Here is a 12794-nt window from a genome sequence, read left to right as displayed (position 1 = left end):
AAGAAAGAAAGAAAGAAAGAAAGAAAGAAAGAAAGAAAGAAAGAAAGAAAGAAAGAAAGAAAGAAAGGGAGGGAGGAAGAGAGAGAGAGAGAGAGGGAGAGAGAGAGAGAGAAATTCAAATATTGATTGTTGGTTGGCCTTGTCAATGTGACACAAACTTAGACACATTTGAGAAACGTCCAGCACAATTGAGACAATGCCTCTGTAAGAACAGCCCACAGTCAATCCTGTAGACAAGGCACTTTTGTTATTAGTGACTGATAAGGGAAGACAGCCTGTTTTGGATGGTACAACCCCTGGGTAAATGGTCCCAGAGTGTATAAGAGAGCAGGTTGAGCACGTCATGAGGAGCAAGCCACCAGCAGCATTCCTCCACGGCCTGTTTCAGTTCCCACCTCTAGGCTCCTACTCTGCTTAACTTCCTGTCCTGATTTAACTAAGTGATAGACTGTGACCTGGAAGTGTAGGACAAAATAAACCCTTTCCTCCCCAAGTTTCTTTTGGTCCTGGAGTTTTATCACATCAATAGAAACTATAACTAAAATATTGGGAATCTTTTCTATAGATGAAATAGTTAACTGAGATATTACTAAAAATCTAGGCTTTCCCTTGGTCTGTAGCAAATGATTTGATATCACGCTACATATCTATCAAAAATGAACCAAGATACAAGACAAAAGGCAGAGGCTGAGCTAGCTGGGGAACTGAATACTTGAAATGCCCCATCCAAGCAAGTGCTGGAGCAAGATCATGCAGTTGTCAACAGCAGCTGCGCAGGCACCAGATGGATTGAGGCAACTCCAAAGTCCACAGTGTTCCACCTTTGCAAGACCTTTCTGCATGGATTTCTGTTTCCATGCAAGAAGAGCCTGGCTCTCAACAGGCATGGTGTGACGAGAGCTACCAGCAGGAAATAGTTCCCTCCACCTTTCCACTGTCAATAGAAGTGGAGGTCTGCTTGGGACTACAGTCTATTTGAAAAACCGGCTTAAAACTCAGGACATGTCCAGGACTACAAAATAAAACAAAACAAATACACACAGACAGACAGACAGACAGACAGACAGACACACACACACACACACACACACACACACACACACAAACATATGTTCAGTTCAACCTCTACCCTGAATGTCACAGGAGCCATATAGATGTGAAACCAAAGACCTTCTCCCATTCCTCCCACAGACAAGAGCTCTCCACTGCCAGGGAGCATCATGGTTATGGCGGTTTTTCCTTTTAACTTTATTTGTTTGTGTGTTTGTTTATTTGTTTGTTTGTTTAGAGTAGGGCCTCATATAGCCCAGGTTGGCCTTGAGCTTACTATGTACCTCGAATTTCTGATCCTCCTGCCTCCAACTCCTTTGTTGTCAAACAAAGTCTAGTAATGCAGTCATATGAAGAAATTTCTGAGTGCTTGTGAGAAAACTCCAAGAAAACAAGACAAGCCTTATGTCATCGGTTTCCTTAAAACACAGAACTGTTCTTGGAATGTGTTATCCTGCTACTCCCAGGAAGTGTGAGTTTACGTCAGATTACTCATTATTGCTATGCAATTAGATGTTTAAACTATACTTTATATACCTCTGTGGAAAAACATGTTTTTGCCACATGTGTCTTGTTCTTGTAATTGTATAGAGATTGAATTTGTGAGAACTCTACTCATGTGATTTTTCCTTAATCCTCAGAGTATAAATTATCTGATGCTCTGAATAAACTTGGCTGTTGTATGTGTCTTCAGTCTGTCTCAATTATTGGCTCCATCCCCTGATGTCCCAAGGCTCAAGAGCTGTGACATGTGACACTCTGTGGTAGGATCACAGCCCTGTGACACCACATTCAGTATACCCAGGGCTGGGAATGGAACTCGGGACTTCAATCATCATCCCCTCCCTTGAACAGAAGCTAGAGAAAGACTCCTGGGAGATCCACCCCCTACCTAAACACACCTTCCACTGTGTCCGCAGTGAAGGTCCCCTCATGGTCTGGTGGATTTATAGCGTTTCTATCGCAGTGCTGGGTGACAAGGCACTCTAAGAAGGTGTGGTCTCCCTATCCACCCCTTGACTCTCCTGGGTTCTTTAAGCAAAGCATCTGTTCCCCTCCCTCCCCTCTTCCTAACCTTCTTCCTCTCCCCATCCCGATACCTATGCGGATACACTCCCTGCCTTCCCTCTCCCCTCCCCCTCCTAACTGGAAAGCACAGAGCTCACAAACTCCAGACCCAGCATGGGACAGGCCTGAGCCCTAAGTGAACAGATGAACACAGGTATTCTGAAGAGATAACAGTGGGTGGAGAGGTAGGTCTGGGTTTCACTCAGGACATCTGTAGCCATAAACACAAGGCATGCTGGATCCAGCTACACAGACCATGCACTGCACATTGTCATAGGGTACCAATCAAAAACAAGAGTAGGCTGCAAGCAGTTGCCTCTGGAGCTGTGTAACAGAGAAGTTCAGAGAGTAAACAGCAGCCCAGGGTGCACATGGAGATCCATCAAGCCCAACTTTTAGTTCGTGTATCAATTAGTAAATAGCTAACTACCCTTCCCAGATTGAGCATGCCCGGAAACCACTCATAACTTTCCAATAGCAAGAAGTTAACAGAAATTGCTAATCCTCAGCTCCTGGGAGGGGCTGAGGAAGCCCTGTGCTGTGGTTTAACAAAAGAGAATCTGTAGCAAGCATTCTGGAAGCTGAAAAGGAGAATCAAGAGTTCCAGGCTGGCCGGTACAGGTCAGGAAGCTCAGGAAACCTACACAACTCAGGAAGGTTCGACACTTATAAGACTGTTCTATAAGCAATGAACAATTCTGAGGAAGAGGAAGCTCTTCAATAGAACTGTCAGCAAATTGGATAGAGAGCTATAGGGATGCTGCTTGCCCAAGTCACTGCCCTTGCTGGGGTGGGCTGGCTTTGAGGCATCCACGCGCCTCTCATCCTGATTCCTCTAAGTACTCTCCCAGAAACTCATTGGTTCACCAAACCACTCTTGGATAAAGCATTACTTTAGTCTGTTGTGGGTATGCCACCTTCAGTAAGTACATGCTGTTCATATCTCTGCAGGAAAAGTTATACTGCACTGACCTACATGGGGAGAGTCTTTCTAGAAGGAAGAAAAGGGAGTGGGGAAGGAGTGGAAAGGAAGAGATGGAGAGAGGGAAGGAGGGAGACAGGGGACCTAGCAAAAACATCTGGAACTTAACACACACACACACACACACACACACACTGGGCAGTGGTGGTACACACCACCTTTACTCCCAGCACTTGGGAGGCAGAAGCAGGCGAATCTACTTGAGTCTGAGGCCAGCCTGGTCTACAGACTGAGTTCCAGGATAGGCAGGGCTACATGGAGAAACCCTATCTTGGAAAACAAAAACAAAAACAAAAACAAAAACAAAAACAAAAACAAAAACAAAAACAAAAACAAAACAAACAAAAACAGGTCCTGACTGGATGGGATAGTTTTTGAGCTTCATGCTTCCAGCTCCAGCTCTGCCTAAGGAAATCACCAATGAGGGCACACATATGGGCCTTGTGCGACCCAAGACGGTGGGAACTCGGATGCCGCCTTTTCCTTACCATTGTTTGTAAGAACACTGGGACAAGGCCCTCACTCGTGGGTATCCTGACAGCTCACTGAATTTACAACAGCCCCTTTGCCAACCCATGGAATCCCCTATCACTAACCAAAGTCAACTTGGCACTCGGGGACACGTACCTTGTGTTCCTCCTTCATCACCTGTTCAATGAGCTCAGATTTCACTGGAGGCTTCGAGTACTGGCCAGAGAGGAGGCCATGTCCCAACTTAGTCCTAGCCAGGAGAGAGACAAACAATAAAGAGGCCACTGCTGTTTCCCAAAGAGATGTGAAGATGACCCACGAGTTCTTGGAGCGGGGCTGCTCTCTATCCGGATTCCTCACAAACAGCTTGGTATTCTGATTCCACTTTCAAAGTTTCCTCAGTACTTTATAACTTTATTAATCTCTTCTTATAAAGGTAACACACACCCATTCTAGAACACTTAAAAATACAGAAAATAAAGGAGAAAAAAAGAATTGCCTTCAACTCAGCAGGAACCAAAGCAAACACCCCACCGGAAACTTAAAACACAGCACTGGGCACTTACATCTGTGTGTTGAAGTCCTGCGTTGGATCTAACGGTGAGTAGTCAAATATCCTTGGGAGGTTTCCTACGTACCTAGGAGACAACAGCATGGTCACCACATAGAAATGGGACAACAGAAGCAAGCTGTCACTCTACAGCCATCCAGCCGAGGAATCGATGGGTTTCACCCTCCTTAGAGTAGCACCCTTCAGATGTGCCAATCTCCTCACCTGAGACACAAACTTAAGATCTCGAATTCTGCCAAGAGTCCCCCACATCACTCGGACATATCAGAAACCATGTTGTCACAATCACTGCTTCAAAAACAAATGGCATCCAGCAAATGGGGAGGCTAAGGCAAGAAGGTTGCAAGTTCAAGGCCAGCCTCCTTGTGCTACACTATAAGACCCTGTCCCATGCAAACCAGGTAAGGTTATTGAGAGCCTTCTTTGTCAACCAAAGTGATGAGCATATCCTGAACTCGGCCTAACTCTGCCGCGGACTTCCTTCTCTGTCTTCGTAGAGTCTTTTTCTTGCACGTAATTCCGCCCTATCACTCTATTGAAAGCCCCCACCCTCAGTAACAGACCATTATGGCCTAACATCAATAGTAATCTGACTGGAATTTGTTCCCAGCAATGTATCCTCATATTCCCTCACAATGATGTTCCTTCCCCAAGCCTGACCATATTCTTGGTTAGAAATCTCTACTTGGCCTTGTTGGAGTCATGGCCAAATCCTTCACCATGGTCTGTCTTGAATAGAGATCTGCTATATTATCTTAGCAAGTATTTACATAACATTTTCCTTTGCTGATAGGAATCATGTCAATAATTTCAAAATGAAGGTATCAGCAATGACACCTACCCTAACTACCTTTCATGAGGTAAGGCTTCCTGTGTGGCTCAGGAATTCTTCACTACATCCCTATGACCAAGGGGTTAACATTGCCATTAACCCATGAGAGAAATAGGAACTAGGGTGCCATTTTCCCAGATAGCATCCAGGTCACCCATGAGTAAGTGCCAGAGCCCAAGATGTGCTGCTCCCCCCCCCACACACACACACACACCGCCACATACACACACTCACACTCACACCCAGCCTGGCTCCAAAGCTAAGTTCTGAAACGTTGCAGTCTGTCACTGTTTGGCTACCCTTTCTCCCAGCAGACCACAATCTTAACCAAACAGTACTAGCCTTAACTCTGACATCTGGTATTAACATGTCGTCCCTCCACTCTCACAGTTCACTGCCTCTTCACCCTCTCTAACTTTCTGGTGTTGTTTTGTTATGACTTGAGACGGGGTGTTGTCACTCTACAACCCAGGCTGACCTCTGCTCTCATGAAACATACCCCTGCCCACTTCTCTGATCTCATTTGTAAGCTCTCAACCCTGTCTAGGATGCTCTAGCTACTCAGCATCCTCGCCCCTGCTTCAAGACCAGGCCACCACTGTCTCTTTCCCTCCTCCCCAGATTGGGCAAAAGGAAGAATGGCAACCATCACCCTCCCAGTTCCCTGCTGATGGCTCAACTTCTTAACCTCCATTGCTAGCTGGAATTACTCTTACATGATTCTGCGGGATTATCTGTGGCCGAAGAGACCATACTAAAATGCAATCTATGTGAAGACAGAGACTCCATGTAGACAGTCTCTACAAGTAACAGAATAGTGTCTGACATGTTTGGTACACATCTGTGAACTTAAGGTCCCAGGAAAATAAAAGCTGTACCTGAGTTACATATTCTACAAGCAAGTGACTGAACTTAAAAGATTATGTAGAGTTGAAACATAACAGACCAGAGCTAAATTATCTTGGGCTATTTTTAGTTCCTTTGAAAGCCATTTATTGACCATTCATGTAATACATCTAACCTAACAGCCTGTAACTATTAAGGTCTTTACAATGTATTCTTAGTAGACTGCTAGCATCCACAAATCCCAAAGCTAAAATGTCATCAGACAGTATCTGATATCTATAGCAGAGATGTCCCCTCTTTGCTGTGACCTGTGTACCTGTAGTCTTCAACAACACACTGGATTTATGACTTTCTTTGTTCTCTAACTAATAAACTCTCATATGACCAATTCACAGTGACCTTGTCTTTTGGGGCAACCTGAATACATGTTTTTTGGACATAGTCACACATTTGACCCAAGAGTAAACGATCTGTATTCCCTTGGAGGTAAGAGCTATGCTTCCACACTGAAGTGTCTCATCGCCAATTTCATCAAATGATTACCAATAACCAAACAAGAAATGCACTTCCAAACTTGGAAGCCTGTCTCCAAAGGCCACGTGTTGTTTAAGGCTGGCTCCCCAGCCTGTGGCATTATCGGAAAGTGGGGCCTCGTGTGAACACAAAGTCACTGGGGAAGTACCTTCAGGAGTCAGTGGGAGTTCTTCATACCGCATGAGGCACCCATGAATGAGTCTCATCCACTGCACATTATTGCTACCATGTACTATGTTGCTACCATGTATGTAAACTGTGTGTCAACTTGACACAGCAAAAGTCATCAAAGAGGAAGGAGCCTCCATTGAAGAAATGTTTCCATAAGATCCACTGTAGGGCATTTTCTCAATTCGTGGTCATGGAGAAGGGCCCAGCCTATCATGGGTGGTGCTGTCCCTGGGCTGGTGTTCCTGGGGTTTATAAGAAAGCAGGCCAAGCAAGCCATGTGAAGCAAGTCATTAGTAGCACCCTACATTGCCTCTGCAACAGTTCCTACCTCCAGGTTCAAGTCCTGCTTTAGTTTCTGTCCTAAGTTCCTCCAATGATGGACTATGCTCTACAAGTGTAAGCCGAATAAACCCTTTCCTCCCCAATTTGTTGGGTTTTTTGGTTGTTTTGTTGGTTGGGTGGGTGGGTGGGTGGTTTGGTTACGGTGTTTTATCACAGCAATAGAAACCCTAACTAAGACACTATCACATCAAAGGCACAAAGCAGTGGGGCCAATTAACCAAGAATAGAGAGAGGTCTAAATCTTATATGCGAAACACAGGCATAAGTTACATGTTCGTTAAAGAAAAATATACAAAGTTAATTATTTGTCAAACTTCACAATGTGGAAAAAAAAATTCCTAGATAACAAAGCACTAAAAAGTTGAAATTTGAAAGAGCACAAGTTTCTTCTATTATAATTTAAAGTGAATAATAGTTATATGTCACCTTCCAAAAGGGTATTTCACAGGCACTTCAAAAAGAAACCTTGGCGTATACATCATATAAGACAAATTGATATTCACCCATATTCAAGAGATGATAGAAGACAGAAACATGGGTAAGAATTTGTCAAAATAGTATGATGCATGATACATGCCTCTGAAGGGTATCCCAATCTAGAATTTCACAGTTTCTGTCCCTCTCTTCCATCCCTTCCACTGTATCTGTATCTTCCATCTGTATCTGTCCCCTCTGACTAACTTCTTCACTTTCCCTTCATTGGAAAGACCACATTGATAACTACGTTCTTATGCTTATCTACAGAATGTCTGTCTTTGTGTATTCCCTCAGGCCAAATACCAGACCCTTGAGTTTACTCTTGAACCACACACGCGCACCCCTCACCACACACACACACACACACACACACACACACACACACACACACACGCATGTGTGTGCGCCTAAACATAACACAGCTTATGCTTTACTGGAAAGTTGAAAAGTCTCTGTAAAACTGACAATATATTTCCAAAGCCAGAAGATAGCAATAAGTTGTTCTGAGAGTAAAGAGGAGGTCATCTGACCTGACATACATCTAATGACGCACTGTATAACTACTAGACCTCAGCTGTGTTCGGGTAAAACACCACCCTGTTCTGTTCCTAGCATGCTCCCTGCTGGTCAGCCTATCTGGGTCTATCTTGTTCCACATTTAACCCAGGGTGGAAACCTACCCGCTGTAAACTCCTCGGCTGGGAGGCTTCTTGTCCTAAGCACAAGCCAGGCAGAAAACGCCCACAGACATGGCAACTTATGGGGGAGGCATAGGGAAAAGAGGCCACCTTGTACCTGCAGAACTAGGAGGCACCCTAAATTGCCAGAAGAGTCAACTTTTCCAACTCATAAAGATGAATGATTTTTAAATCTATCATCCACATATAAGAAGCAGTGATATCAAACACCACGCCCCTAGGAGCTTGATCAATTTCTACCCTCTCCTCACTGAAGACCCACAGCTAGCAGCCCAGGCTACCACCTCAGAGACACACCATTAACAAAAAAATAGTAACCTAAAACCCTCCATGATAAATAAACGCTGGCCACACCAGCCTTCTACTGGCCCATCTCCAGAAAAGATCTGGTAGGTGCATTATGAAGAAGAAGATGGAGGAAGATATATTCTTGACACAGAGAGTGTGGTGTAGGAGCCATGGTGACTGTGAGGGGCTGCTCAGTCTCCAAGCACTCTCTCTCTAACCTGACTCTGGAACACGGGATGAGCCCTCTCACCAGACCTCAGGGTGAGAAGCCAAACTCCCACCAGGATGCAATAGCAATGGGGTTCCCCCTAACACGAGCAGACTAGCCCAAGAAGACTGGCAGCACAACAGCCATGAGCAGTGACACCCACTTACGCTCTCTGGAACTCTGGGATGCTGAAGATGGCCTGCATGACAGAACTGAGGTAGCAACTGTTGCCCAGGTTCTTCAGGCCCGTGTACCCTGGGCCGTACATCGGCTTCAGCTTTGTCCCGGACTCCTGGATCACTTCCCACTCGCTGACTCTCGGCTTGATGTCATTGTCCCGGAGCCCATTCTCTGTCTGGGACATCATTAAAGAGAAAGAAAAGAAAAGGGCTTTAAACAGGACTTACAATCAAAACATTGTTTTCTGATGTAATGGGTATTTCTGCCATTTTCCTCTGATGACATGCAAAAAATAATCTTTAAATAGACATTAAGAGATAATAATGATTACATAAGAATGTAAATGCACTTAATGTCACAAAACTGTGTACTTGAAATTGGCTAAAAGGGCAATTTTATAAATATTTTACTACAATTTTTTTAAAACATGAAAAGGTTTTGGTTTTTTTTTTATTGTTTTGTTTTTTGTTGATTTGTGTGTGTGTGTGTGTGTGTGTGTGTGTGTGTGTGTTCTATTTTGGTTTTGGTTTTCAGGAAAGAGAAAGAAGAAGGAAGGAAGGAGACAGAAGTCCACTAATGAGAGATGATGTTCAAGTGTGTGCAAGCATGAAGGACGCCCTGGGTTCCATCCCCAGCACTGCACAGCCTGAGCACGGGGCACACTTGGAATCCCAGAACTCTGGAACTAAGGCAGAAGTTCAAGGTCATTCTCGGCTACACAGTGAGAGGCCAGCCCAGGGTACATGAAACTCTCACAAACACTAAAAGCAAGACCTGCAGGAAACAAAGAAGCAAGTCAGGGAGAGAGGAAGGCGAACCGGAACCACGGAAGCGTGGGCGCACCTAGGAGAGGGAGGAAATGAAAGGGCAGGTAAGTGAAAAGATGGATACCAAGGAGAACGAGCTGGACAGCATGTGAGCATAAAGTCAGAGTGCCGATCTCGGAGGCAGAGAACACATCGTGGCATTGAAACAGGCCTCACGGGCAAAAACTACTCCACCACTGTCACACCAAAACAACTGCTGAAGCAAAGTCTCAGTGGTTAGCTCCACCCACTACCCAGCAACCCTCACTCCCTTCTGGAAGTTACTTAAAATGAGGAAGGTCACTCAGAATGTTAAAGGTCACCATCCTGTACTTTCTCCCTTTAGTGAAAAAGGCAGAGATTTATACACCTGTCCATCAAAGGAGACAAAGTAAGTAAGCCCCAAATAAACCACAACTTGATGAGCAACAAAACTCTAGGCTGGTAACCCATATAAAATGCTAACCAACTAAATACAGCAAAGTAATGCAACAATTAAAACAAAATCTGTGAAGTAAAGACGCACCTTAGTAGAATTCCATATTAGACAAATTAATGACCCCCCCCCCGCCGCCACCCATCACTAACACAGTGTAGAAAAAGAGACAAAAGATTTTCTCACCCCTTGCGTGTGAAGCATGTCGATCCCGAAATGTGCTAAGTGTTTGGCCAAATGAGGATCCGAAACAGGCCCCTCTTCTTGAAAAGAATAAACATCTGGAAGGCGAAGACAAGACAGCACTGAGCTCTGTCCATGGCTCCCGTGCAGCACTAGGCTTAGCTGATGGAGCCTGCAGGAGGGCTGGCACACACCAATGAGAAGGCTCACAGCACCCAACCAGAAGACCACAAACAATAGGCAACGGGTACACACACATATTTTGCAAACATGCAACATCTTCACATGGCTAAAAGACATAAGAAACACTGAAATTTCTAAAGCGGATGGATGGGGGACAGCTGAATGCAAGAAAACTCAAAAGGAGATCAGCATGAATGCCTAACCTTTCAGCTTTGTAACTGCTACTCAGGAGGGCATAATTCCCAAATTGGGAAGCAAAGAGAAAAAGGAGTAGGGGAAAGGGTGACAGCTATCTGCCAGGGCAGGAAGAGTCACAGGGGAGATAGGGGTACAGGCCCTGAGGGGCAACTGGATGGTGAGATGGGGGTCATGTTGCCCCTTCCCCTTTGCCCGTCTCTCTGTCTTCATTGTCTATGATTCACAGAACCAGGGAGAGATGGGAGCGAGAATGCAGACCTGTGTGGCTTTCCAAGATGTGCTCACCCAGCAGCCCACAGCAGAACTGAAGAGGCAGGCATGTCCACCCTGTGGCTCGCACCAGAACTGAGGTGGGCAACATGACCAATCCATCACCCATGACTACTAAAAAGTCAGGGATGTGATCACTAGTGGCCTTTGCTCCAGGACTGGAGCTCACCCTGAAGCCCATACTGTACCTGCAGCAATGGGCACACACCCCAAGACTCCACACCAGTACTGAGGGAGCAAACAGCCAGGGGAGGTCTCAAATGCTGGTCCCCTGTGACACCCTGATACTGGAGGGCAGCATCTGCCCTGAGGATATTAATATCACACAGATAATGTAATGCTTGGAGTAGAGCCTCATGAAATGCACAGACCTTGGACCAGGAATCTGAGGATCCTTGGAAATGCAGACTCAGAGCCTCTACTCCAGCCTTACCCAATCACTGTGTTGCCAACAAGAGCCCAGAGACATAGTTTTGGACACACTGTAGAGCCCTATCTGTTCTGAGGCAGCAACGGCAAGGAAGGACACAAGTCCACATGTTCTGTGCCCCATGGAGAGCTTCATTAAGGCTAAGTGGCTTTTCCTCACATCTCACATGAGGGCCCAGAATCCCAGTGTCTCACTCCTGCCCATCTCCTTCCTTCTATCTCAGCAAGTTCAAGGTATCTCAGGGTATGGATGGTGAAGTGCGATCTAGACACAGTCTAGGAATGGAGGCCCCAAACCACAGTCTCTTTCCTCCTAAATTTAGACAATAGACAATTCTATCTATCTTTGTATCTACCTTTGTATCTATTTGTTTAATAGATACAAAGATGTCATTCAGCCAGGCAATGGCAGCACACGCCTTTAATCCCAGCACTCGGGAGGCAGAGGCAGGTGGATTTCTGAGTTTGAAGCCAGCCTAGTCTACAGAGTGGCTTCCAGGACAGCCAGGGCTATACAGAGAAACCCGGTCTCAAAAAAAACAAAAACAAAAAAAACAAAAAAACAAAACAAAACAAAAATCAAAGATTCTTCATGATAGTCTCTCTTGCACTGTCTAAGGGAGTTTTCTGCTTCTTGAGATACTTTAGAATTGATAGATGGAGGGCATGAAGATGCCATGATGCTAGGATGCTCTGACCCATACCAAGGTATCAGAGACTCACTGATCCCAAAGGAAGGTAGTCTTCCTGTTACAGATTGGTTGGTGTAGAGATGTCTCTCCTACACTTCACAGTGTGAGTTGTGGCCTTCACCAATGCCTCCTTTATTATCATTCAAGTTTTCTCAAAAACAAAACCAAAAGATGAAATCCCCCAACTCGATTAAGACAGTTCCCAGAGGTCTGAGCAAGATGGCACATTGTGTGGAAGGTAAAAGATTTACAATAAGAAAAAATAGACTTTATCCCAAAGACAGTAGAGGAGGAGTTTCAAAAACCCACAAAGGAAGAGGAAAGATTCTGGAAAAGAGAAGAAACAATAGTGAGTTTCCAGAAAGTTTAAATAAAAAAAAAAAAATTTCTGAACTAACGTTTTTAAGTGAGTGAGGAGAAATAGAAAAATAGCAAATACTTGGCAGACCATGAAAATGGCAGTCCTAAGGCACTTTACTCTCTTCAAATGGTGAGACAGTTTTGAAAACTTAATAGTCACGGCTCTATTAGGAAATGATAAAAACTCCCAGCGTCACCCTTAGTGGCAATGCCCTGGGGTCCCTGAATAAATGGAAACCAGGCTCCCTCCAATGGTTCTTAGCCTTACTAAGTTCTCTCACGTTAAGAAAACACCATTCCATCTGCTCTTCCAGAGGTTCTGAGTCCAATTCCCATCAATCACATAGTGGCTCATAAACATCTTTAATGACATCTGGTTCCCTCTTCTGGCCTGTAGGCATAGATTCAGGCAGAACACTGTACACGAAAGAAAGAAAGAAAGAAAGAAAGAAAGAAAGAAAGAAAGAAAGAAAGAAAGAAAGAAAGAAAGAGAGAGAGAGAGAGAGAGAGAGAGAGAGA

At 44.8% G+C, this 12794-nt stretch overlaps 1 protein-coding gene across 1 annotated transcript in view; it reads right to left on the bottom strand.

The window, feature by feature from the left end:
* Usp13 (ubiquitin specific peptidase 13) overlaps positions 1 to 12794 on the bottom strand; it is a 105147-nt gene that overhangs the window by 38340 nt on the left and 54013 nt on the right. Inside the window, exons 7-10 of the mRNA XM_021196023.2 lie at positions 10147 to 10241; positions 8706 to 8893; positions 4138 to 4209; positions 3728 to 3821 (exon numbers count right to left, since the gene is read on the bottom strand). Coding sequence (XP_021051682.1) covers positions 3728 to 3821; positions 4138 to 4209; positions 8706 to 8893; positions 10147 to 10241 — 449 coding nt within the window. The remainder of the gene's footprint in view (positions 1 to 3727; positions 3822 to 4137; positions 4210 to 8705; positions 8894 to 10146; positions 10242 to 12794) is intronic.

The sequence above is a fragment of the Mus pahari genome, chromosome 4 (assembly GCF_900095145.1).
Source record: "Mus pahari chromosome 4, PAHARI_EIJ_v1.1, whole genome shotgun sequence".
Classification (NCBI taxonomy): Eukaryota; Metazoa; Chordata; class Mammalia; order Rodentia; family Muridae; genus Mus; species Mus pahari.
This window is presented reverse-complemented; position numbering and strand designations above follow the sequence as displayed.